At 45.7% G+C, this 27,101-nt stretch overlaps 1 protein-coding gene across 1 annotated transcript; it reads left to right on the top strand.

Moving 5' to 3' along the window:
• The first annotated feature begins 731 nt into the window (after positions 1 to 731).
• On the top strand, positions 732 to 25,257 carry JAGN1 (jagunal vesicle mediated transporter 1). Its single transcript, XM_077451779.1, has 3 exons — positions 732 to 875; positions 15,387 to 15,490; positions 24,525 to 25,257. The coding sequence occupies exons 2-3, from the start codon at positions 15,402 to 15,404 to the stop codon at positions 24,988 to 24,990; spliced, it is 555 nt and encodes a 184-aa protein (XP_077307905.1). The 5' UTR covers positions 732 to 875; positions 15,387 to 15,401; the 3' UTR covers positions 24,991 to 25,257.
• Positions 25,258 to 27,101: the final 1,844 nt, after the last annotated feature.

Below are 27,101 nucleotides of genomic sequence, written 5' to 3'. Positions count from 1 at the left end.
ACAGTGCCACCTACCAGTGCCCAACAGCACCACCTGTCAGTGCCCACAGTTAGTGCCATCTGTCAGTGCCCACAGTGCCACCTATCAGTGCCTGAAGAACAGTGCTGCACATCAGTGTCACCTTTCAGTGCCATCCATCAGTGCCACTTATCAGTGCCATCTATCAGTGGTACCTATCAGTGCCACCTATAAGGGCCCATCAGTGCCATCTTATCAGTGGCCATCAGTGCTGCCTTATCTGTGCCCATCAGTACCGACTTATCTGTCCCCATCAGTGCCACCTTATCTGTGCCTATCAGTGCCCCCTTAACTGTGCCTAAGCACAATTATAGTTCAATCCAGAAGGGCCCGGCTCATAGAGCTTACATTCTAAAGGGAGGGGGTGGTGGTACAAAAGGTAATAGATGCGGGGGGGGGGGGGTGATTTGATGGGGGTGGCCATGATTTTATATATATATATATATATATATATCATGTTTTATCTGTGTTACCAACATGTCTCGTTGCCAATAACAACCAGTCAGCTACAACCAGTGCAGAGCAGGACATGAAATGACAGGAGCCTGCCAGGTTGCTATGGGCAACCACACAGCCTCTCCTTATGTCTCCTTGCATACAGAAGACCCAAAATACGGAGCTGGAGCTGCCTGGGGGGGAACAGAAGTGTCAGCATGCCCTAATGAGACGCTACAGCCAGCCAGAGCTCCTAGAACACCCCCCCCCCCCAATTCATTCACCAAACCCCCATCTGCCACCCACTTCCTTCCCAGCTGCTGACTACCACTTCCGGGAGGAGCAAGATGGCGCCGCCCAGAAACCGGAAGTGATCATGGTGCGGCGCTGAGTGTGCCATTATACGGCTGTGAAATTGGGAGGTGAGTCTGCGGTGGAAACTGTCACCTTATTCAGAGTGTGGGGGGCGTCCAGCGCCGGGATAGGGGGTGATAGTGGCGGTGCAGTGACAGGGAGGGGGCAGTAAATACCGCATGGGGCAAGGTGTCTATGGGGAGCCTGGCAGATCACAGTGTATGGGGTGCAGACTGTATGGGGGAGGGGGCAGATTGCAGAGTATATGAGGCCCAGGGGAGCTGGGCAGAGCGACCGGTCACCAGCTAAACCCTTCCTCACCCTATTGCGTTGCATGCATTGGTGGCATTCAGTATAACTGGCATCCAAGCGCACTTCGCCAATCGATTACGGTGCAGCGATGCACTAATGTGCGCTGCTGAAAATACTTTGTGATGGACTGACCCGCCCTGACACAACTCCCGTTATTGTGTGACACAATGCGCCCGTGTTTAACCGCTTCAGCCCCGGAAGATTTTACCCCCTTCCTGACCAGAGCACTTTTTGCGATTCGGCACTGTGTCGCTTTAATTGACAATTTGCGCGGTCGTGCGATGTTCTACCCAAGCAAAATTTACTTCCTTTTTTCTCTCACAAATAGAGCTTTCTTTTGGTGGTATTTGATCACCTCTGCGGTTTTTATTTTTTGCGCTATAAACAAAAAAAGAGCATCAATTTTGAAAAAAAAAAACTGCAATATTTTTTACTTTTTGCTATACTAAATATCCCCCAAAAATATATAAAAAAAACTATTTATTTTTTTTCCTCAGTTTAGGCTGATACGTATTCTTCTACATATTTTTGGTAAAAAAAATAATCGCAATAAGCAATTATTGATTGGTTTGCACTAAAGTTATTGCGTCTACAAAATGGGGGATAGATTTATGACATTTTTATTATTATTATAATTTTTTTTTAGTAATGTCGGCGATTTGCGATCCTCCTCCCCTTTTTTTTTTTTATTTTTTATTTATTTATTTATTTTTATATCCGGACTGCGACATTATGGCAGACTCATAGGACACGTGACACTATTTTAGGACTATTGTCATTTCTACAGCGATCAGTGCTATAAAAATGCACTGATTGCTGTGTAAATGACACTGGCAGGTAAAGGATTAACCACTAGGGGGCGTTGAAGGGGTTAAGTGTGTCCTAGGGGAGCGATGATGAACCTTGGCACCCCAGGTGTTTTGGAACGACATTTCCCATGATGCCCATGCACTCTTCAGTGTAGGTGAGCATCATGGGAAATGTAGTTCCAAAACATCTAAGGTGCCAAGGTTCACCATCACTGGCCTAGAGTGATTCAAACTGTGGGTGGGGGGATGGGCTTCAACTCGCATGACAGCGATCACTGCTCCCGATGACAGGAACAAGTGATCTCTGTTATGACACAAGCCAGAACGGTGAAATGCCTTGTTTTACTTTGGCGCTTTTCCGTTCTGAGGCTCCGTGACACGATCGCCGGGGGACTGGCGGACAGTCCCGTGGGCACGGTTATGCTGTACGCAGTGCGCCTGCTATCCCCGCCTCCTAAACGGGACTTACAAGTGCGCCTATTTGCCCACCGCTGCCATTGTGCCGACGTATATCGGCGTGCAGCGGTCAGCAAGTGGTTAATGCAACATTTTTCGTTTTTTTTTTTTTTTCAGACACGCCATTTCTTGAGCGCTCATTCACACCGCAGTGCATGCATTAACGCGTGAGGTTTTTTTTTGTAACGTGTTGTAATGCATTAGCGTGTGGTGTACATTCATTGAATTTCTTTTTTTTTTTTTTTGCCTTCGTTTCCTTGCAGAGCAATGCATTTACCCACACTTTCATGACCAGGCCATTTTCTTTTTACGATACAGCTCTAGGTTATTTTGACGATTGCGCGATCGTGCAACGCTGTACCCAAATAAAATGTATGACTTTTTTTCCCACAAATAAAGCTTTCTTTTGGTGGTATTTGATCACCTCTGCAGTTTAAATTGTTTGCGCTATAAACAAAAAAAAAAAAGACCAACAATTTTGAAAAAAAACTAAATATTTTTTACTTTCTGCTATAAAGCACATTCAATAAAAAAACAAAAAAACAATCTTCATCAATTTAGGCCAATATGTATTCTGCTACGTATTTTTGGTGAAAAACAACCCCCCAATTAGGCTCAATTCACATCTATGCATGTTGTTTGGATACTCGTTTTTACCGCAATTTTGCTGCGTTTTTTTTTTTTTTTTACACACTGTGGTTGCTTAGCAACCAGCTATATACAGTGAAAAAAAAAAAAGAGAAATAAAAACGCAAATCGCGGTAAAAACGCTGTACTTGCGTTTTTTGATGCAGGTCCGTTTTTGCATGGAGAAAAAGTCCCCGACCCTTTCCAAAAACGCAGAGGCACAAAAATGCATTGATGTGAACATGTTCCATAGGAACCCATGTTAAAAATATTCTCTGCATTTCTGCAAAATGCATCAAAAAACATGTTAGTCTGAATCATGCCTAAAGCCTGATTCACACCTATGCAGATTGCAGATGCATTTTGCATTTCTCAGTACACGCTTTTCGTCCATTGAAGTCGGTGGAACCAGAAAAAAAGTCCCTGGCCCTTTCCATAAAATGCACAGGTGTGAGCCTGACCCATAGGAAACCATGTTATATGGACTGTAGTTTGTTACTGAAAACACGCAAAAAAAAAAAATGCATAGGTGTGAACAGGTCTAAGTGTATATTGATTCAGCAAAAGTTATCATGTCTACAAACTATGGCAGGGGTTGACAAATTTGCTTGGAATCTAGGAGCCAGCTAAAAAGTTAGGAGCCAGGTCCGTGACGGCGATCTGGACCTGTCCCTGGCCTGACATGGAGACGAGTGAGGGGAAGATAGCCCCCAGCCCCCCACATATGAGATCACCTCTCATTGGACACACCGCTCGAGTGATTGGCCATTTAGCATGATCTGTGATTGGCGGTATCCAAGGGACACGGCCAACACAGAACTTCCCCGATGCGCGCCCATGGCGGCGTGCAGAGGGGAAGTAAACAGGAGGATGTCCAGGGACGCCCTCCCGGCAATTGGTGTCCGCCCTGTAGACATCTTTCGTCTATAGCGTGGGCAAAAAGTGGTTAACAAAAGAATGTGACTTCTTTTATTTACGCCATATTACCGCTTATTTACTGCCATATCCCCGCTAAGGGTTCGATCAGGTCCGCCTGAAAAACTGACAGGTGAACCTGATCAGACAGCCATTGTGAAAGGGGCCAAGCAGGTAGGATTACAAATAATAATTTTTTTTCCTTAATTAAAATAATTTTTCTCAAGTCATCTTCCAGGACGGCACACCTGAGAGATGAGAGGCTCCTCCCTACAGGAAACACAATCAATCGACAGCTGTTTTAAGTCCCCACCCTTCCCCTTGATCCTCAGTTTTTGATTGTGTTTCTCCCTACACAGCGAAACTGTTTGTTTTTTTCCAAATGACCCGAAGCCTGGGGCTGGTGGTCTCCCCCTGGGAGCCGGACCACAAGCCTGGGAAGCCTCTGGGTCTGGTAGGATATTCTTGTCCTTCCTGGGGGGTTCCCCTATTTTTCCTCAGGGCGGGCAGCAGAAATTGGAAGAGCCCCCCCTGAGAGCTGAAGGACCCTGGGTACAGTGGTGTACCCAGAACTTCAGGGGCCATTATCCTGTCTCCCCCCTCCTTACCTGTACAGGTGGCTGTTCAGACGGGGGTGCTGGCCATCGGTTCTTTCCAGGGGGCTTGTCCCCGACTCCTGGGTCCCCGGTAGCTCGCGTGGGCTGCCGGAGAGGGCGTGGCAACAAGCACCCGCGTCATTTTCAAACTTCGGGAAAATGGCAGCGGCGTTCTTACCCAGGAGGGAAGGCTGAGAGTCAGTAGGAGCAGGCGCCCACATCCTCCTTTCTCTAGAGCGAGGAGGCACCAGTTTACTACGGTGGATGTCTGCCTTAACCACCTCAGATATGAAGATGGGAATGAGGAATGGAAGGCATTGCCCCCCCCCCCCCCCCCCCATGTATATAGACTGACTTCCCTATGGGGACAGCAGTTGGGGGGGGGGGGGAGCACTTTGGCGGCTATCCTCCTTGCGTGTGGACCATAAGGATGGAAAAGCAAGCCCGCTGGCTGTGGCAAAAAGAGGAAGACGACAACGGTGAGTACTTTACTTTCCTTTTGCCGTGGGAATTTAGCTGCAAAATCCCCAATTCCAGCCAGAGGGTTCCTGGGCATTTGAGATCTCACCTGGGGTCTGGATTCAAATAGCCCTTAAGCTTCTGCTAAAAACACCAGCCGCAGCTCCCTCTTACATCAGAGAAGCTGTATGGTGGACAGGTGGTGCAGAGGAACGAGTGTGCCTAAACCACTTCAGATGAGAAAGAGGTAGGTAGGCCATTGCTCCCCCTTCCCCGTGTATATACTGACTGGTGCAGTGCAGAACCTGGGGTCGGGATACAAATAGCGCAGACGCCACTGCTAAAACCACCAGCCACAGCTCCCTCTTACAGCAGAGACACTGTGGTTATCGCAGCAGTAGGTTGCCAGCCTCTCCCTACATGCCCAGTTGTGGTACATTTAGTAGGGATGAATATAGCGTACAGAGGGGACCTGGTAGATACAAAGTTACTTACAGGCCAGGTATACCACTGAACAGGTTATTAATTGGGCAGTGGTTGGTGGATTCAGAAGCTCCCCTGGTCAGCAGGTGCACTAGGTTACCGGCCCTATTAGCCCAGCTGCTAGGAATCTGAAGTTGCTTCACAATGTTTAAAAGCTGACCTAACATTCAAGGATGGGCAGAGACCAAGCTACTGTGTGGCACAGTAGGGGTTCCCTTGTCACAGATCCTCCTTTTGGGGGTTGCCTGCTATAGTTAACTTTCATAAGCTCCAACCTCCCACTCCACCTTTACACTGTGTTTATATTATAGTGTAGGAGGTAAGAAGAAACTTTTTTTTTTTATTGGTTTGGGCTACAATCCACGCAGTGGCAGATCTAAAGGCGATTCACCATAGATCGCTCCCTACATCCTTTTAATTGAGAATTTTCTGTGCAAACCTATGCAAGAGCTACATAATTAATTGTTTGAAGCCTGCAAATAGCTATTTACCTCCCAGGCTAAACTGGTAACCACCTCTTCTAGAGAGGTCTTAAATTGGTCTCTAGGGCTGGGCTCATTGAGACTTTAGTTGCTAATCAGCACCACCTGGATATGTGCTGGCTAGCGTTTGCTCAGTCTATGGAGGTAAGGTAGGACAACAACTACTACTAATAGTAGGGTGTCCAACCATTTTAGGATCTGTTCCTTCTCTGGTGGTGAGGTTTAGTATCTACAGCCCAGGCTATGCCTATGAAATAAATTGCCGGTTGGTTATTTCATAAAGGGATAGACCATGACTCCTCATTGGCTGCACACCAGTAGACCTCAGTAGTGAAGGTTTGTGCTTGCTGGGATGTTTTTGTGGCACAGCAGAAATACACATTGAGATTTGTGACATCTCTGCTAATAAGGGCTATATTGCTGTACATCAGAAATGCACTGCACTGAAGCTTGTTTGCTGTCCTTTATATACTAAAGGTACTGCTTTGTTTGGCTACAGATCAGAAGAATACAACAGTGAAGGTGGTCTGTACTTTCTGGTTTTGTGTTGCACAGCAGAAATGCACATCATTGTGTCTGGTGACATCTCTGCTCATAATGGTTATATTGCTGCACATCAGACATACACAAGATTGAGGTCTGTCTGTGGGGCTTTGTGTCCTGTTTTACTGCCTTGTTGGTTACTTATCAGAAAGGCAGCAGTGAAGTCTGATGGTCCTGATTTGCGTGGCGCTGTGCTGATTCAGACAGTGCTATTAACAGCAATGGCTGCCGAGTTTAAACATGCGATTTGACATGTTGAGTCGCATGACAAATCATTTCAATATGGATGTGCTATCTCTATTCATAGTGTTTTATTGTTGCACATCAGATTTGTACAGCATTAAGGTCTGTGAGGTTTTGTGTCCTGTATTACTGCCTTATCAGAAAGGCAGCAGTGAAAATTGATGGTTCGAATTTGTTGGGCTACATAGTAGAAATACAAATTGAACCCCTGCCAGGTGTAGTACATATACTGCCTTTGGTAATCCATGTAGCACCACAAAGTGGTGTTGTGCTGATTTTAGCCATGCGATTTGACATGTTGAGTCGCAAGGCCAAATCGCTTCAATATGCATGTGCTATCTCTATTCAGAATTGTTATATTGTTGCACATCAGACATATACAAGATTGAAGGTTGTCTGTCCTTTTATGTCTTGCATATTCTGCCTTATTGGCTGCATATCAGGACACAGCAGTGAAGGTTGCTTGTCTTTTTCTGATTTTGTTTTTGCTGCTCAGCTGAGAGACACATTGAGGATGGTGGCCTCTCTGCTCAGTATTGGTATATTACTACACATCAGACATACACAAAGATTGAATGTTTGTGTCCTGTATGTCCTATATTTACTGCCTTATCGTTTGTATATCAGGCTAAGCAGTGTTTCTCATGGATCTACCTTTCTGCATCTTAGGGATACACAGCAGGGGTTTGTTGGCTGCAATCCTCCAGGGAGTCACAGCATTGGGGACCCCTTACTGGTTCGACCTGAAAATTGCTATTTGTTTTTTTTTTTTTCCCTGCGACCTGTGTAATCTTGAGGTCTGTGGATCCAGGAATCAGGGACTGCTGGTGTCGCACAGACACAAATGGTACCCATTGGAAGCCATAGTATATGACTTCTCATGCGTCTTGCAGTCCCAAGTCGCAGGTTGGGTCGCACGGGTGTGGGAACCCTAAACTTATCTGTCCCTTCTGATTGAGGTTTTGCTACACAGCAGGAATACTCATCATGGCGTTATTGTTTTATTTTGCAGCAGACCAGAAAGATTGCAGCTGTAAAGGCTGTCTGTCTTTTTCCTCAGTGTCTGCTTTTATGTTGTTGCACAGCAGAAATACTCAAGATTGAAGCTTGCTGGTGCTTTCTGTTTCAGAAAAACACAATGCTGCAGGTTGCTCGTGTCCTTTCTCAGTGTTGGTTCTATCTGAACTACACTACAGAAGTGCATGACAGAAAGGATTGTCTTGTGTTCCATATTTTTCCCTGTGGCATAGCAGAAATGCACAACACGGGAGTTGGTGTTCATATTAATCTTATAACTGTGGTGGTTTGTCAGAAATACACAACATAGAAGTTTGGGTCTTTCTGTCTTTATAGCCTTGTTTTGCTGTACATAGGTAAAGCACAACAGTAAAGGGGGTTCCTGTCCTTTCCGTATTTATATATCAGTTATGACCTAGCTAGCTGCACTAAAGAAATACGCAGCATTTAGGGTTTGCTTGAGTCTTAATGTTTTTACGTCTTGGCAGCACATCAGAAAACCAGACTATGAGGACTGTTTGTCTACGTTGAGGTTCAGATTTGGGTCTCTTCCCATATTTGATATATTGGTTTAGCTAGTCACACTCAGGCACACAACATTGTTGTCTATGCTTGTGTCCTTTCTGTCTAAATCTATTGTGCCGTGCCCACAATCTATGATCATTTTATTTGTGATATTAATAATGCATGTATCACCTTTTTGTATTTCAGCCTTCTTTTCCATGGAGGGGCCAGGAGTTCGGGCTGCCGCTGCCACATGTCAGAAAACCTTGACCACTTGCATTCAGGGATGCCAGAACCATTTCCTAGGGTTGAAGCCCTGTAGGGTTATGGGACACTGGAGGAAGGGGATAATGAATCGCCCTGTTTAGTAAGAACTTGGAGAGCTCTATTCAGAGGAGTATTAGGGCCTGAGGATGAAGTATAAAGATGTATACCCGATCTAATAGGTTTCGGCTTGGTGCATGGCCTTCATTTTGCCCTTTTAGCAAAACTAGACATAGCAATATGGGTAGTCTACTCCTGCTAGGGACTTTAATCTCCTGAAGAAGGCTCTCAGGCGTAAGTAAGGACATAGATTGGGCATGCCTTAAACCCAGGGTTCAAGCTTCTGTTAATCTATTTCCCTTAAGTAGGCTTCCCTTTAGTCTTTTGCTGACATAAAGATAAAAAGGAAGCAGTTTTATTTCCCTCAACAGGATAGTGTTAAGACAGGCCCTCTTATTGATTAATGTAGTGTCCTTGTCTTACACAGGTCTCTTATTTATCTTTTTAGTGGTTCTAAGTAGCACCTACAGGCATAATAGGCCATGGTTGTTAGATGTGTGAGATAGGTAACATTGCTAACCTACAAGTTTAACATGTTTTCTGATTCCATTTTTAAGAGCCCATTTCACCTAGATACTGCATCTGAAGCGGAAAAGGCAGGAACATCTGTGGAGCAGACCTGCAGATCAGCCGCATGATCCAGCTAACATGCCTTCATCAAGCATATGAGCGTATGGAGTGGAGGTAAAGCTCACTGCAGAGCCAAGGTTCGCCAAGAGGGTTTTGCAGTGGCCCCACCCTAAGGTAGGCCTGAGGTACTTGTTTATCCTCTCAGGTGTGCCGTCCTGGAAGATGACTTGAGAAAAGTACCAGTTACTTACCGGTAACTGTCTTTCTGGGAAATCTTCCAGGACGGCAGGCCTACTTCCCGCCCGTTGGAGGAGGGAAAATTCTAGAACACTAGAAGGTGAGTACCTATGAGGAATGATTTCCCTTGTGAACCTGGTTCAGGAGTTACTTCTCTACAAACTGAGGATCAAGGGGAAGGGTGGGGACTTAAAACAGCTGTCGATTGATTGTGTTTCCTGTAGGGAGGAGCCTCTCATCTCTCAGGTGTGCCGTCCTGGAAGATTTCCCAGAAAGACAGTTACCGGTAAGTAACTGGTACTTTTTTTTACTTTTAAAAAAATAAATAAAAGCTATTATGAAAAATAAAAAATAATAATATATAATATATATCTATATCTCTCTCTCTCTCTCTCTCTCTCTCTCTCTCTCTCTCTCTCTCTCTATATATATATATATATATATATATATATATATATATATATATATATATATATATATATATATATATATTATTATCTATCTATCTATTTACCAGCCACCACACTCATCGTTGGGCAGAAGGCGCCAGATGACGCCCGCAATCACTTCCTTCTCTTCACTTTGGGAAGGAAATGGGCGGGCAGTGAAAAACAGGCAGAGCTTTGAAGCTCCATTGGGATTAGCATTATTGGATGGGTTGTAATTTCAACATCCACCACAAGATGGCGCCAGACTACGGAAAGACTTTAGAAGGCTGCAAAGCCGCGGCCTCAATTACTGGCCAGCGCGGCCCGATGCAAGCGCACGGCGGAGTTCGGGGTCCACACGGAGACAGGATACCCCAGCTGTGTTGCCCCAGGCGCCAGGACGCGAATTCTAGTCACAAATGCGACCTGGCACCCGGGGTTTGTCGAGCCCTGAACTATGGGATTTTTTTTTTGTTACTAGTTATGATGGCGGGGATCAGCAACTTATAGCAGGACTGCGATATTGCGGTGGACAAATTGGACACTTACTGATGCTTTTGACACTTTTCGGGAACCATTGACACAAATACAGTGATCAGTGCTACAAATATGCACAGTCACTGTACTAATGACACTGGCTGGGAAGGGGTTAACTGTGTACCTAGCCAGTGTTTGTGTACTGTGTGAAGTGCTTTCACTGAGGGAAGAGATCCAATTTATTCCCTGCTTTGCAGAGAGACAAACTCCATCTGTTCCCCCCCCGTCAGAATGTTGATTTCCCTTGTTTACATAGGCAGATCACAGTTCTGTGTCCCTGCCTGACAATCTGCGAGTGCTGAAGGACATTGAGCAATGGACACCCACTGTGTGTAATTACGAGCTGCCGGCAGCGTGAACACACACTCCCTACCCGGAATGGTCGAATCGCGTGGGTGTATAGACAGTATCTCACAAAAGTGAGTACACCCCTCACGTTGTTGTAAATATTTAATTCTATCTTTTCATGTGACAACATTGAAGAAATGACACTTTGCTACAATGTAAAGTAGTGAGTGTACAGCTTGTATAACAGTGTACATTTGCTGTCCCCTCAAAATAACTCAACACACAGCCATTAATGTCTAAACCGCTGGCAACAAAAGTGAGTACACCTCTAAGTGAAAATGTCCAAATTGGGCCCAAAGTGTCAATATTTTGTGTGGCCACCATTATTTTCCAGCACTGCCTTCACCCTCTTGGGCATGGAGATCACCAGAGCTTCACAGGTTGTCACTGGAGTCCTCTTCCCCTCCCCCATGATGACATCACGGAGCTGGTGAATGTTAGAGACCTTGCGCTCCTCCACTTTCCATTTGAGGATGTCCCACAGATGCTCAATAGGGTTTAGGTCTGGAGACATGCTTGGCCAGTCCATCACCTTTACCCTCAGCTTCTTTAGCAAGACTGTGGTCATCTTGGAGGTGTGTTTGGGGTCGTTATCATGTTGGAATACTACTCTGCTGCCCAGCCTCCAAAGGGAGGGGATCATGCTCTGCTTCAGTATGTCACAGTACATGTTGGCATTCATGGTGCCCTCAATGATCTGTAGTTCCCCAGTGCCGGCAGCACTCATGCAGCCCCAGACCATGACACTCCCATCACCATGCCTGACTGTAGGCAAGACACACTTGTCTTTGTCCTCCTCACCTGGTTGCCCCCACACACGCTTCACACCATCTGACACCAAATAAGTTTATGTTGGTCTCATCAGACCACAGGACATGGTTCCATTAATACATGTTCTTAGTCTGCTTGTCTTCAGCAAACTGTTTGTGGGCTTTCTTGTGCATCGTCTTTAGAAGAGGCTTCCTTCTGGGATGACAGCCATGCAGATCAATTTGATGCAGTGTGCAGCGTATGGTCTGAGCACAGACAGGCTGACCCCCCACCCCTTCAGCCTCTGCAGCAATGCTGGCAGCACTCATACGTCTGTTTCCCAAAGACAACCTCTGGATATGACGCTGAGCATGTGCACTCAACTTCTTTGGTCGACAAGGCCTGTTCTGAGTGGAATCTGTCCTGTTAAACCGCTGTATGGCCTTGGCCACCATGCTGCAGCTCAGTTTCAGGCTCTTAGCAATCTTCTTATAGCCTAGGCCCTCTTTATGTAGAGCAACAATTCTTTTTTTTTTTTCTTTCAGATCCTCAGAGAGTTCTTTGCCATGAGGTGCCATGTTGAACTTCCAGTGACCAGTATAAGAGAGTGAGAGCGACAACACCAAATTTAATACACCTGCTCCCCATTCACACCTGAGACCTTGTAACACTAACGACTCACATGACACCAGGGAGGGAAAATGGCTACTTGGGCCCAATTTGGACATTTTCACTTAGGGGTGTACTCACTCTTTTGTTGGGAGCGGTTTAGACATTAATGGCTGTGTGTTGAGTTATTTTGAGGGAACAGAAAATTTACACTGTTATACAAACTGTACACTCACTACTTTACATTGTAGCAAAGTGTCATTTCTTCAGTGTTGTCACATGAAAAGATAGAATAAAATATTTACGTGAGGGGTGGACTCACTTTTGTGAGATACTGTGTGTGTATATATATATATATATATATATATATATATGGGATGTATAGTAGTAATATATGAGGGGTGTGTGTGTGTGTGTGTGTGTGTGTGTGTATATATATATAAAAACTATAATAAAAATTATTTTTTTTTTTCTACTGATATAGGGTGGACCTAAAGTGGTTAAACATGTTGCGTTGCACTGAGCTGAAAAGTAGTGCATGCTGTACGTTTTCTCAAATCACATTTCAGGACAACCTTGGAGAGAGTGCAGCTCCGCCCATTTTCCAGGAAACACATGCGGCTTTAAAATCCCTCCTCTTCCAGCATGGCTTCAGTTATTGTGTTTCCCCCGTCATGGTGGAAGCGCATGCTGGAACCAGGAAGCTGCACTCTCTCCAAGGTGGGGGGAGAAGTCTTACCTTTGTTTTTGTTGTGCAGTGACCATCCCAGCACCCCCCCAGCACGGGCGAGGGGGGGGGGGAGGAGGTTCCAGAGCCCCTGGTCTCTCCAGCTCAGGGGATGCAAGGGCCTGCAGGAGGCGTTGGCGTCTATGTACCCGGGTTCCTCTGGCGTGGCCCTGGTGGCCAAGCGGGTGCCGCTGCTGTTCAGCGGCGCATCCCGTGTGTCTGTTCCGGGTCCCGGCTGGCAGGTGACATCATGGGTCACCCATTCTGATGAAACACCTGCATGCCCGAGCTAAAGGCAGATGGATTCCAGGAAGTAAATGCTACATGAATAATCTGCCCTTACTCAAGATGGCCAGAAATGCTAGAGGGAGGGAGGGGGGGCTCTCAGCTCTGATGCAGTGCAGGTCCGCTCTAAAATAAGCAGCCCCCAGATACTGCCTCCTCCTACATGAATGAGTAATAGCTGGTTCATATACAGCCTTGCTTTCAGTAGGTGTAGGTCATACCGCACTGCACTGCATTTCTCCAGCAACCAGCTGAATGTGCATTAGAAGCTACAGCCTCATTTCCTGGTTGGAGGACTTCCAACATCATCTTGCTTATCCCTCCCCAGCCTTTTTGGCATGTCCCTTTCCTTCACTGGATTCAGTTTTTTCAATCATGGGGACTCAGTGCCACATGTAGGCATTACCTTGGGCGATCTGCATCCAAATTCAGCCTGCCAATGCCCACTCCTCAAGACTGACATCCACCCATCAAGACATTTTGATATTTGCATAATTCCTCCCAAGAACCAATCCACTGCTGACATCAGGACTCAGGGCTCGTGAGAGGAGTGCTGAGGCCGGGGGCGGGTGCGGTGCTGATTTCAGGAAGTGATGTACAGCATCTTGCCGGCCCCTCCCACCAGACGTGAGATGCTTTTGTTGCATAGAGAAGCACAGAGACTTTAGTGATGATGTCACTAGGTTTATAATAACGTATGTAATAAAAATGGAAAGGTTGTATTTAAAAAATGTAATTAGCATGGTGATGAGGGGAGGGGGATCAGGAAGGCAAAATACATTTCAGATTTAACCTCTTGCTGATGAATGTTGGCTGCAGTGCTGTTGCACTTTTCCGGGAGGGCGGCTATTGACATCCTCCCAGAACCCTGCCTCACCCCTCCCCCCCCCCCTCCTCTGGACACAGCTGATCACAGATCGGGGTGGCCCTTTACCATGTGATCAGCTGTGTCCAATCACAGCTGATCAAAGTGTATACAGGATTTGCCGGTAATTTGCAGTTCTCTTCTCGCGCTGACAGTGCGTGAGAAGAGGAGAGTCGGTAAGCACCAATCCACACGGGACATCTATACTGATTATCAGTGTATCCCCCATCAGTACCGCCTGTCGGCTCTCTCAAATGCCCTAATTATCAGTGCCGCCTATCAGTGCCCGTCACTGCTGCCTGTCGGCGCCCATCAGCACTCATTCATGCTGCCTCTCGGTGCCCACCAGTGCTGCCTATCAGTGCCCATCAGTAATTAGTGCTGCATGCCATTGCTCATCAGTCCCACCTATCAGACCTAATCGGTGTTGCCTGTCAATGCTTCCTGTCAGTGCCCATCAGCGCTGCCTGTCAGTGCCACTTATTAGAGCTCATCAGTGCCACTATTAGTGCTGCCTATCAGCTCCCATCAGTAACCAGTGCTGCATGTCATTGCTCATCAGTGCCACCTATCAGACCTAATCAGTGTTGCCTGTCAGCGCTTTCTGTCAGTGCTCATCAGTGCCACTTATCAGAGCTCATCAGTGCCACCTATTAGTGCTGCCTATCAGCTCCCATCAGTAACCAGTGCTGCATGTCATTGCTCATCAGTGTCACCTATCAGACCTAATCAGTGTTGCCTGTCAGCGCTTCCTGTCAGTGCTCATCAGTGCCACTTATCAGAGCTCATCAGTGCTACCTATTAGTGCTGCCTATCGGCTCCCATCAGTAACCAGCGCTGCGTGTCATTGCTCATCAGTGCCACCTATCAGACCTAATCAGTGTTGCCTTTCAGTGCCACTTATCAGAGCTCATCAGTGCCACCTATTAGTGCTTCCTATCAGCTCCCATCAGTAACCAGTACTGCATGTCATTGCTCATCAGTGCCACCTATTAAACCTAATCAGTGTTGCCTGTCAGCGCTCATCAGTGCCACTTATCAGTGCTGCCTGTCGGTGCCCATTAGTGCCACCCATCAGTGCTTTCTATCAGTGCAGCCTCATCAGCACATGCCAGTATAGGAGAAAAATTACTTATTTGCAAAATTTTAGAACTAACGAAGACAAAAAAATTTTTATTTATTTTTTCAAAATTTTCGTGATTAAATACCACCAAAAAAAGCTCTATCTGTCTCAAAAAATTTGAGAAAAATGTCATATGGGTACAGTGTTGCATGACTGCTCAATTGTCGTTCAAAGTGCAACAGCGCTGAAAACTGACCTGGTTAAAGAAGGATACATATGCAATCATTTAAACATATTTGAATTTCTAACAGATTCCTGTGTGTCTAATAATAATAATACAACCACAGCAAATACATAACCTATTGCTCTTTATTTTTGTCTGTCTTGTAGGAGTTGCACTGAATTATGGCTTCCCGAGCGGGTCCTCGAGCCAGCGGCACAGATGGAAGTGACTTCCAGCATCGAGAGAGGGTGGCTAATCATTACCAGATGAGGTATGAGGATATCCGCCATGTACAGGTCACATAGTGAGAGTATTAACTGTTCCGTGATTGTATTACTATACAGCGTGTCACCGACATCTTCAGTCATTTTATAAACCCTAACAATGATCTCTGCTCAATCGCTGCAAAACAAAATACCTTTTGGATCCTGCCTGAAATCCAGTGAAAACTGCCTGTACGTTCAGCTTTCTTTTGGAACTAAAGGTTTAAGTTACATGAATAAAAAAATGACTACTGTAAGCACCCTTGCCAATGTTATATGGTTTCTAGAGCTGCACGATTAATCGTTAAAGAATCAAAAGTCGCGATTCTACCCTCCTCCCGATCTTAAAACAGCATTTCCCCAATTCTATGTAACAATTCAGAGAGTTCTATGCTCGCTTCTGAAAGCTGACAAAAATAAAATAAAAAATCCAGGTGTTTCGTCAGATTAGACGACCCGTCAGATTTTGTAACGAATGTGGCGTTCCGTCACGGCCATCTTGCTACACCCCACACTCATCCACAGTAAAGATAAAGTGAGAAGGCAGCAAGCGGACATCTTGTTACACCATGCATTTCACACTTATTTTTCTCCCTTATCCTCCAAAAAAGTGTTTTGCACGCAGCATCTGGCTCATTAGCAGGGAGGAGAGATTATCCATGTGTGCACATCGGCCCACGGCTGAAGACCAACACATATGAGGACATGTGTAAGTGATCCAATGGCTGCACAGCTGCCGAATTGCTTTCATGTGACAGCTGTCTTATCAGATTTACAGTACACACATTCCTTGCTGGTGTCGCAAAATAATGGTTGGTTTGGCAAGTAGCCCCAATTATAGGATAGTGAGTTGAGTCTATGCTATGGACCACTGCTGGGACAAGGTCATTTAGCACCTAAGGCTAAAAGCCCAAGTGCCCCTGACCCCGCCCCCCACCACGCCATCCATCGATCCTCCTCTACCTACCTCGCTGCTTGTCCTGACCATATTATGAACTACTGCTCTGGCTTACAAGTTCAATACAATGTATTGTATGTACACGGGCCACTGAAGTCTTCAAATCACGTGAGACAGCTTCCAGCTATATTCCGAACAAAATACCATAATCAACACTTCAGAAGAATGCATTCATTGTCATACCTGTGGAAATTTTACTAGCAGGTACAGTTGGAAATTACGAGTCATGAAAACAGGTGACATTTCATATGTTCCTACCTGTCTGACTGCACTGTGCCAGGAGCAAAGATTTATAGCACAGGTTGTGTCAGAAAGTACGTCATTGAAGAAGAACCCGAATTTAAAGGTCAGTATGTTGTTTTAAAGACACTTAAGCTTTTAGTAGGTGGCAGAGAGTTACACAACCGATTGTTATGCTTAAAGCAATATTAAAGGGGTTGTAAGCAGAAGGTTTTTTTTATCTTCATGCATTCTGTTCATTAAGACCCCTTTCACACCACACCGCCCATAGCGTGAGCGGTAAAACGCAGCTATTTTTAGCGGCGTTTTACCGCTGGATTTGTGGCGCATTTCGGCCGCTAGCGGTGCGCTTTTAAAACCGCAATAGCGGCGTTTTGCCGGGGGTATTACAGCGCTGCCCCATTGATTTCAATGGGGAGCAGCGGTGGAGGAGCGGTAAACACACCGCTCCTTCACCGCTCCAAAGAAGCTGCTGGCAGGACTTTTCCCTGATGTCCTGCCAGCGCACCGCTGTAGTGTGAAAGCCCGAGGGCTTTCACACTACAAACAATGGTGCAGCTTTTTTAGGGCGGATTGCAGGTGCTATTTCTAACACTATAGTGCCTGCAAAACGCCCTGGTGTGAAAGGGGTCTAAGATAAAAAGCCTTCTATGTGCAGCAGCCCCCCTCATACTTACCTGAGCCCCATCTCAATCCAGCGATGTCCACAAGTGCCTTGGCCATCCGGGACTCTTCCTCCCGATTGGCTGAGACACAGCAGCGGCACCATTGGCTCCCACTGCTGTCAATCAAACTCGGCCAATAAGGGGAGAGGGGGGCAGAGCTGAATCCGCTGCTCCGTGTCTGAATAGATACACAGAGCTGCAGCTCGGCTCGGGTGCCCCCACAGCAAGATGCTCGCTGTGGGGGGGCACTCAACAGGAGGGAGGGGCCAGGAGCTCCAGCCAGGGACCGAGATGAGGAGGATCCCTGCACAGGGAAGGCAAGTATGACATGTTTGTTATTTTAATAGAAAATAAAAATGAGACATTACAATCACTTTAAAGTCTTGTCTTTTTTTAAATAGCAAACATGTTATACTTACCTGCTTTGTGCAGTGGTCCCACACCAATGCTCCTGGCTCCTCCCTCCTGCTGAGTGCCCCCAAAGCAAGCAGCTTGCTCTGTTGGCACCCAAGCAGGTGTTCTCCTGACTCGCAGCTTTGTGTGGCCATTCACACATGGAGCCGTGGCTCGGCCCCGCCCCCCCCACATCTCCTGATTGGTTCACTGGCTGTGAATGACAGCAGCGGGAGCCAGTAGCTCCCGCTGCTGCCAAAAGCCAATCAGGAGTGCGAGTCCCCAGAGAGGCAAGGCTTTGGTGGACATCGCTGGATTGAGAAGGGGATCAGGTAAGTATTGGGGGCTGGGGGGGCTGCTGCACACAGAACGTTTCTTACCTTCATGTATAGAATGCATAAAGGTAAAAAACCTCGAGCCTTTACAACCACTTTAACCTCCTGAACCCTGGTAATGAGATTTCTTCACCCAGGTTTCCTCACTTCTGCTAGTACTAGTATGGGAAGGCCCTGTTTCATGTATAATTTTTTTACTGTTTTTATTGAATTATTTTTTTTGTTTTAAAGGCAACAAAGTACTTCCAAGTACTATAGCCGCTTGCTGACCGTCTCACTTAGCTGTACGTATGGCGGCAAAGAGGCCTCTCTGTGCTGGATCAGGTATCTGATGTGAGCCAGCACTTCCGGGTAGGGGGCGCACACCACCCTGGCTGTGCTGTAATTGGTTACAGCACAAGTCGATCAGTGGGTCCCGGCCAATGATTGATGGCGGGGACCCACGGATCAATGAAGCGGATGACAAGGCAGAGAGCTCTGTGATTGTAAACCACACAGAACTCTGTCCTGACACCGGGGATGTGTCAGTTTAAACATCACTTTCCTTAGTAAAATCAGCACACAGCAAACACACCAAGGCACACAGTTAACCATTTGATTGCCCCTAGAGGTTAACCCCTTCCCAGTGTCATTCGTACAGTGTCAGTGTATATTATTAGCACTGATCACTGTCTTATGCCGCGAACACACGACCGGACTTTCCGGCAGACTAGGTCCGATGGGATCAGTCCATCAGACAATCCGATCGTGTGTGGGCTAGTCCGATCGTTTTTCGAAAAAAATAAAAATAAAAAATCAGACGGACCTAAAAATGGAACATGTTACAAATCTATCTGACGGACTCAATTCCGACGGACTAAAAATCGAGAAAACCCCTTTTGTCTGTGTGCTGGTCTGATGGACCAAATACGACGCAAGGGCAGCTATTGGCTGCTGGCTATTGAACTTCCTTGTTTAGCCCAGTTTACGTCATCACGTTCAAAACGAACGGACTTAGTATTCCGTTGGAACTCCGCCGAAAGTCCGTCGGGAAGACCGGCGGACCTAGTCTGCTGGAAAGTCCGGTCATGTGCGGCATTAGTGTCACTGGTGACGTCAGTGTCGGGATTGCCCACTGCACTATCACAGTCCCGCTATAAGTCACTGATCGCTACCATTAGTATAATAAATAAATAAATAAAAATCCCAGTATATAATATACCATAGTGTATATAAATTTGACGCCAACCAACTAATTTACACTTATTGGCATTACCAAAAATATGTAGCAGGATACATTTTGGCCTAAATCTATGAAGAAATACAATTAAAAAAAAAACAAAAAAACATTATTGGATATATATTTTATAGCAGAAAGTATTATTGTTTTTTTTTTTTTTCAAAATTTGCGTTTTTTTTTTTTTAGTTTATATCGCCAAAAAAAAGAAAAGAACCCAGTGGTGATCAAGTATGATGACCGTTTAATTTTGGTACGCTGTTGCATGACCGTGCAATTCCCAGATAAAGTAGGGCAGTGTTGATTAGCAAAAAAAAAATGGCCTGGTCAAGGTATAACCTTCCGAAGGGCAAGTGGATAGCGTAGGTCAAATCCAATGTAAAGACTACTTCAAGACAGGGGTAGTTATGGCTATTGCATGGTGTCTCGGGGGGCTGCATATCATTGCTCTTGACCAGATTCCAGATCATGACAGCGGTGGGCAATGCCTGTGTAATAGGTGTTGGCACAGCTGGGACATGCAACTGGGCAGGAGCACGAGAGCACCGTTGAAAAACAGTTGTCATGGCTATAACAGGAAGTGCCCACACGAGGACCTCCATGGTGGGATCTTCAGGTGGTATTTAATAATATACAGGTTAAAAAGACTAAAAACTAATTTAGAAATTACTTTGGAACTTTACAAATCATTTACATTTTTTGTGATTGGCTTTATATCTACTTTTATCGGCTTTCTTATTATTTAATCCAAGTAATTTTGTTTTTTCTTTCAGCAGCTACACCAGTCTGGCTGTAAACATATTTACCACCACTTGGCGGCACTGCTGTCTTCTTGTCCGTTGTCCTCACACACCTTCTTATCACATGGAAAGCTTTATTTTTCATCTTTTTAATCTTTTGCATAACTCTGTTTTTGTTTTAACACCGCCTGGGGTAACATGGAGCAGCTCCCCGTTTTATGCAAACACACCTTTGTTATACACTCATAAAATATTTGTGTGTTTGGATCAGACCGATTTATTTATAATCCGTCAAACCTTAAAGGAAAATTTCCACTCCCAACCCCTTTTTCCTACTGCCCCCTCCCACCATTTCCAGAATCGTTTTGATCTGCCAGTGCTTATTGGTGGCTATCTTGCTGTCATTTCCTTGTATGTTGTCCATGCCTTCAAAAAGAATAAATAAAAAATAAATAAATAAAAAGAATTAGGACTCATGCACATGGGTGGTTGAGCTCATGCAATATAAATTCCACTATATTTCCCTCCCTGGAAACTCCGTATGGTGGGTGCAGTCTCCCATAGACATGAATGGCTGTACTTATCCATATTCGGTTATATACCGGTGCTCACTGAAATATTAGTCCGGCGTAGAGGCGTTTGCAAAAAAAATAGAAAACGTTTTTTGCTTACGCCCATTTGCAAACATACCCAGATACCTGAGTACAGCCGTGCACAGCCATTCATGTCTATGGGCGACTGTACGCTGCGCTGGGGCTTCCCAGGCAGGGAAAAATATGCCAGAGTTTGGCTTGCACAGGCTTCATGTGCAAGGGACCTTATTTAACCACTTCTGATTATGACCAGGCCATACAGCACTGCGTTATTTTAAATGGCAATTGCGCGGTCGTGCAACGCTGTACACAACTAAAATGTCTGTCCTTTCCCCCCCCCCCCACAAATAGAGCTTTCTTTTGGGGTTTTTATCTTTTGCGCTATAAACAAAAATAAACCGATAATAAAAATAAATATATATGTGTGTGTATATATATATATATATATATATATATATATATATATATATATTTTTTTTTTGCTATAAAACTTTATTTAATAAAAAAAATCTAGTTTATTCATCAATTTAGGCCAAAATATATTTTGCTGCATATTTTTGGTAAAAGAAGAATCCCAACAAGCGTACATTTGCATAAAAGTTATAGTCTACAAAGTACAGGATATTTTTCTTCCCGTTTTTTTTGTTATATACTAGTAATGGCAGTGATCAGCGACTTGTAGCGAGACTGCGATATTGCGGCTGACAAATCGGACGCTATCTGACACTTTTTGGGAAACGGTGACACGAATACAGTGATCAGCGCTAAAAAAATATGCACTGTCACTGTACTAATGACACTGGCAGGGAAGGGGTTGCCATGAGGGGTGATCGAAGAGTTAAATGTGTCCCGGCCTAGGGAGTGCTTTCTCACTGTGGGGGAGGTGCTTTAACTGTGGGAAGGCAGAGATCTGTGTTCCTGCTTAGGAGAAACACAAGATCTGTCTTCCCCCTTGTTTACATAGGCAGACCGCTGTTCTGCCTGTCTCATGAATGATCGGCAGGTCCTGGTGGACTCACTCATTGGCTCCCGCTGTGTCCAATCACAGCAGAAGGGGGTCGCCGGTGGCATGCGCCCCAGGCCTGGAAGTGTCTGATAACGTACTAAGTATGAGATCTGGGACAGAGCGGCTGCCTTGCCGCAGTATATGTGCATGGGGTGGTTGCTAAGCTGTTAAAGGAGAAGTATGGCCAGGGCTCTTTTGGCCCTCCTTCACCTGTGGGTCACAAAAGTGCGCTTCGTTCTGCACTCCTGTGACCCGCCTTTTTTTGCCCGCTGTCGGCTGATGTCACTCAGTCAGTCCAAGCTCTAGATCGATCCTGACTTTAATGTCGGGATGCACCCAGATGCCTATACCGGCAGCTGGCTCAGCCTCTCAGCATGCTGCTGGGAGACTGAATCGGCTGCTCCCATCCCCTCCACAGCACGGTGCTCTAGTGAGTCCCAGAGGGGCAGAGCATAAAGTCGGTGACTGACAGCTCCTGGCTCCCTGAAGACTAAGAACTGAGTGATTCAGTGATCCACTGCGCTTGATCGCTCAGTTCTTGGTCTTAGGGGCAGCATGGAACAGATGCAGCAGGTAGATATACATGTTTATTTGTAACAGTTCCCAAACTTCTCTGTTAAATTTGGTGGAAAGCTTTTTGGTTTGGATAGAGTAGGGGAGAGTTAAAGCCTCTGCCAGGTTTTTAGTACTCACTGGGAACTCCCCACTTCCTGTCCCAGTAGTAGCATTGTCACCCAGACTGAAAGTGATAAAAAAATCTCCAAGGGGGGCACTGGAAAATAAAAAGCTGTCTAGGGTTCTATAGCTTGGTATACACGTATCGAAATTCGACTGGTTCAGCAGTACGTGTTTACCGCTGTCTGTTAAACAGATCGTCTAACGATCGACTTCTGTTGAATGATCCTGATGAATAAACCTGTATTCGATCAGCACTTGAAGCCAATGGCTGCAGACAGTGCTGATCTGTGTATTTTGACAGAGTAAAGGGGGTCCGTTCCCTGCTGTCAGAATACCATAGCCCAGCAGGGGAGATCAACTTAAAAGAAAACTGTGTGTATAACTGGCTTATCCTTTCTCCACCCTTTGAGATTTTGCTTCACATTTTGTCTCCCCCCCCCCCCCCCCAGTGGGCCCCAAAGAACAATAAAAACTGTTTTTAACCTTTCCTTCAGTAAGGTTTCCATGCCTTTCGGAAAAATGCAGACGTTCAGCATTTTTCTGCGGCGCACCAAAGCCCCCATCCATTTGTGTTGTTGTGCAGTATGTAGGAATGTATGAACTGTCACTTTGACATTTAAATAAAGGAAAAAGAAAAAAAGCGTTAAAAGAGCAGTGTGGGCTTTAAAAAAACAAAACAAAACAAAAACAAAACAAACACCCATACTCACCTAGGTGGATGCTGCATCTTTCTCCTACTGCCTATAAGACTGAGGAATTGGCAATCAAACACAGTTAATCGCTCAGTTCTCAGTCTTAAGTGAGCAAAGAGCCAGTGACTGTCCCCTCCAGAGCTTACTAGAGCACTGGGCTGTGGATGGGAGCGGCTGGCTCAGCCTCTCAGTGGAACACAGAGAGGCTGAGCCAACTGCCAGTCCAGGAATTCCTGGGTCTGTGTTCGGCAGCCCGGTGTAACAGGGTCCCACCCCCCCCCCCCCCCCTTGACCGGCTTGTTTCATAGGAAGAAAACACTGATTCAATCTACAATCACACGAGCCGGTCTACGGCGGAGGGACCTTGTTACGCCGTGCTGCCGAACAGCTCCGTGACACACAGAGGTACATGCTTGCTGTGTGTGTGTGATACAAAAGCGGAGAAAGAGGGAGGGAGGGGAGAGCTGCAGCCTCAGCTCCGCTCAAAGCGGCACCAGGACAGTCCGGCCCTGCCGCTCTGTGTCTGCTGATCGCTTCAGCCAGGAAACGGTCAGCCTGGTCCTCCCCGGCTCCTCACTCATCTTGCACTAAATTCCACTTGCAAAATGCAAGCAGGCGAGTGGAATTTTTGAGGGCTGCCTGAAGGAGGGTGGTAAACCCTCAAGGTTTTTCAACACAAAGCAATCTATGCATTAAGGTGAAAAACCTCCTGTGATGCAGAAGCCCCCAGAGCTCCCCTTTTACTTACCTGAAACCGGTCTTTCCAGCGATGGGGATGAGCACACCAGCTCCAGCTGGTGTCCTGGGTCCTGATTGGATAGCTTGATAGCGGGAGCCAATGACTGCGCTGTCAATCAAATCCAATGACGCGTGGGGGGAGGTGGTGAGGTGAGGCCGGGCCCTGCTGTCTGTGTCAATAGACGCAGCAGCAAGACACGGAACACGAGTGCCCCGAGAGAGAGCGGCTCTCCAACAGGGCACTCAAGAAGAGGAGGAGCCAGGAGCGCCACGGAAGGATCCCAGAAGAGGAGGATTGAGGCCACTTTGTGCAAAACTAACTGCACGGAGAAGGTAAGTATAACATGTTTGTTTTTCTTTTTTAAACGGACCTTTACATATCCTTTAAGACCTACATCCTGGTAAGTAGGGGTTAAAGAAAGGGAGGGGGAGCATGAAAGTCCTATTTATTCAAGCGGTGGCTGGACGGGGAAGGAGAAGCAGCTCAGCGATGAGCTTGCCTGTGCACCATTTTTTTTTTCTTCTCCTATCAGCATGCTCCTTGTCAGAGTTCCTCTCCCAGCCTGAGTTCTGCTGTATATGGACTGCAACAGGCTTATTACCAGGTCAGATTCAAGTACTTAAGCTTCGTATGTATCGTGGTATATAAATGAATACAGAACTGCATTTATTTTTGTCTTTTATTTCTGCCCAGAATTCAGCTATAAAATGCTCATGTGTATGAGAATTGACCACAGATTGTCCCACTCCTTTCATAGTCTCTAATAAATTGTGTCTTTTCCTCTTAGTGTGTCTCTGAAGAATGAAATCAAGAAGCTGACCTACGCCCACATCCTCCTCTGGGTCCTGATAGCCGCTCAGATCGGTGTGGCGCATCTGAAGCTCGTGTCGCACAGTTTGGTGGCCATGCCGTACCAGTGGGAGTACCCGTACATGCTCAGCATCATCCCATCTCTATTGGGCTTGTTCTCCTTTCCGCGTAACAACATCAGCTACCTGGTCATCTCCATGATCAGCGCCGGGCTCTTCTCCATCGCACCCCTCATCTACGGCAGCATGGAGATGTTCCCCATGGCTCAGCAGCTCTACCGACACGGCAAGGCCTACCGATTCATCTTTGGCTTCTCCGCCGTGTCTGTCTTATACTTGGTGATGGTGGTGGCTGTGCAGGTTCACGGCTGGCAGATTTATTACAGCAAGAAGTTGCTGGACTCTTGGTTTACCAGCACTCAGGAGAAGAAGAAGAAGAAGTAGCCAATGAAGGGTGCGGGATGGAACAGTAGGGAGAGACCTGACTCTGCTGAGATGCATGATGTCACAAGCACATGACTGATCCAAGCTAAGGGGGGGGACATGCTACAAGGAGGCCTAGTAAAAAAATTACATTCACCTCTGCCAAGCCTGCACATAGCGGACTCTGACATCCATAAAGGGAATCATTTGTGTTCGTGCCACCATCTGTCTGTGAGCTTTCTGTGTCCTTTTAAAAGAACGTACATGAATAAATGATCTTGTATGAAACATCAGTGAATACACTTGTACACAAATGTTAAATGACGCAGTAATGGTCCATGTTTGTGTTGCAGCCATCAGATCATTAAGTTTCCTGGAGAAGATGAGGGCTGCATGATGCTGTATAATGAAATGGTTGTTAGACGAGGGCTGAGAAGGGGCTGCACACGATAACTACCCTATGTACAAACAATGGGGGAGATTTACTAAAACCGGAGCACTCAGAATTTGGCGTGGCTGAGCATGGTAGCCAATCAGCTTTTAACTTCAGCTTGTTAAATTAAGCTTTGGCAACAAAAGCTGGAAGATGATTGGTTTCTATGCAGAGCTGAACCAGATTTTGCAGTTTTAGTAAATTTGCCCCAAAGTGTCGCTTCAGTTCAGTCCAGTCCATGCTTGTCCGCTGCATATGGGTGCTTGTCCGCTGCAAATGGGTGCTTGTCCAGCTCATGACTGACAACTTGTTCAAAACAGATTAGTCAATGCAAATTCTTCAATAGAGATATACACCACCGCTCAAAGGCAGGTCCTGGGAACTCAGAGATAATTGCTCCAGGTGAAGGGATCCTGGTGCGAGCCACAGAATGCAGATAATGTGGATAATGACAGCACTCTGGACCGCCGCACTCCAAGGCTAAAACGATGCTTTATTCAAATAATATTTAGGACACAGCAAATGACATCACAGCAAAAGATGCTAACAGCTGACGCGTTTTGCACTAAGGCTAGTGCTTACTCATAGCTGGTACCAGCCTTGGAGTGCGGCCGTCCAGAGTTCTGTCATTATCCACATTATCTGCAAATTCTTCAAAGGTGAAATGGATAAATTGAAAAACTGGGAAAAGAAATTGCGCTATGGAATTATCGATACTCCTAAGCCCCCGTACACACGGTCGGAGAATCCGTCGGAATGTGTCCTATCGGACCGTGTCGTCGGATAATCCGACTGTGTGTGGTATGCATCGGACTGATTCCGTCGGACCCAATTTTCCAACATGTTGGAAATATTTCCCGACCAACTGGGCCGATCGGACATACTCCGATCATGTGTAGAGAATTTTGATCGGACCAAGTGCCACGCATGCTCAGATCAAATTCCTACATCAAAGCTATTGGCTACTAGCCTGAATGTAGTCCCATCGTAACGAAATTACGTCATCACGTTCTGAAAGATCGGATTTTTCGCCAACTTTGTCTGACCGTGTGTATGCAACAGTTTCGGGCAAAATCCGACGGACAAAATCCGACGGATTTGGTTGTGGAAATCTCCGACCGTGTGTACAAGGGCTAAGGATGGTCTGAAAAAGACCTGATGGAAGCTGAAATTCTGCTGTACACCAAAAATACAGAAAAAGTAAGTGAAAAAAATGTGAATTGCGCTAACCTAGGAAATTAATATAAATATATGTGAATAAACCACGAGTTATATATCATATACTCACTTTAACATTTTAAATAAACAATTGTCACAAATAAGTAAAAACATAAACAGTCCACCTGAGATAATATGTGAAAAAGTCTAAAGAATTCAATGTGTACATAAAGTTCAACAAAAAATTATAATAATTTTTTGTTGGACTTTATTTACACATTGAATTCTTGTTGGACTTTTTTCATTTCACTTAAGAAATGACTATAAAATGTTGGAGTAGGGTTGGGCACAATATTTGCTGACAGGTTCAGACTCGCATGGTCTTTGAGAAGTTTCTCGTGACCAGTGTAGTCTGACTCTGTCCTGTTAAAGTGAGTATATGATGTATAACTCGTGATTTATTCACATATATTTATATTAATTTCATAGGTTAGCGCAATTCACATTTTTTTTCATGAAATGGATAAATATCAGCGCAATA

This window comes from Lithobates pipiens, unplaced genomic scaffold (genome assembly GCF_037356315.1).
Source record: "Lithobates pipiens isolate NorthernLeopardFrog02 unplaced genomic scaffold, aLitPip1_a1.2 Scaffold_23, whole genome shotgun sequence".
In the NCBI taxonomy this organism is placed as follows: domain Eukaryota; kingdom Metazoa; phylum Chordata; class Amphibia; order Anura; family Ranidae; genus Lithobates; species Lithobates pipiens.
Note: the sequence above shows the minus strand (reverse complement) of the source record. Positions and strands in the feature narration are given on the sequence as shown.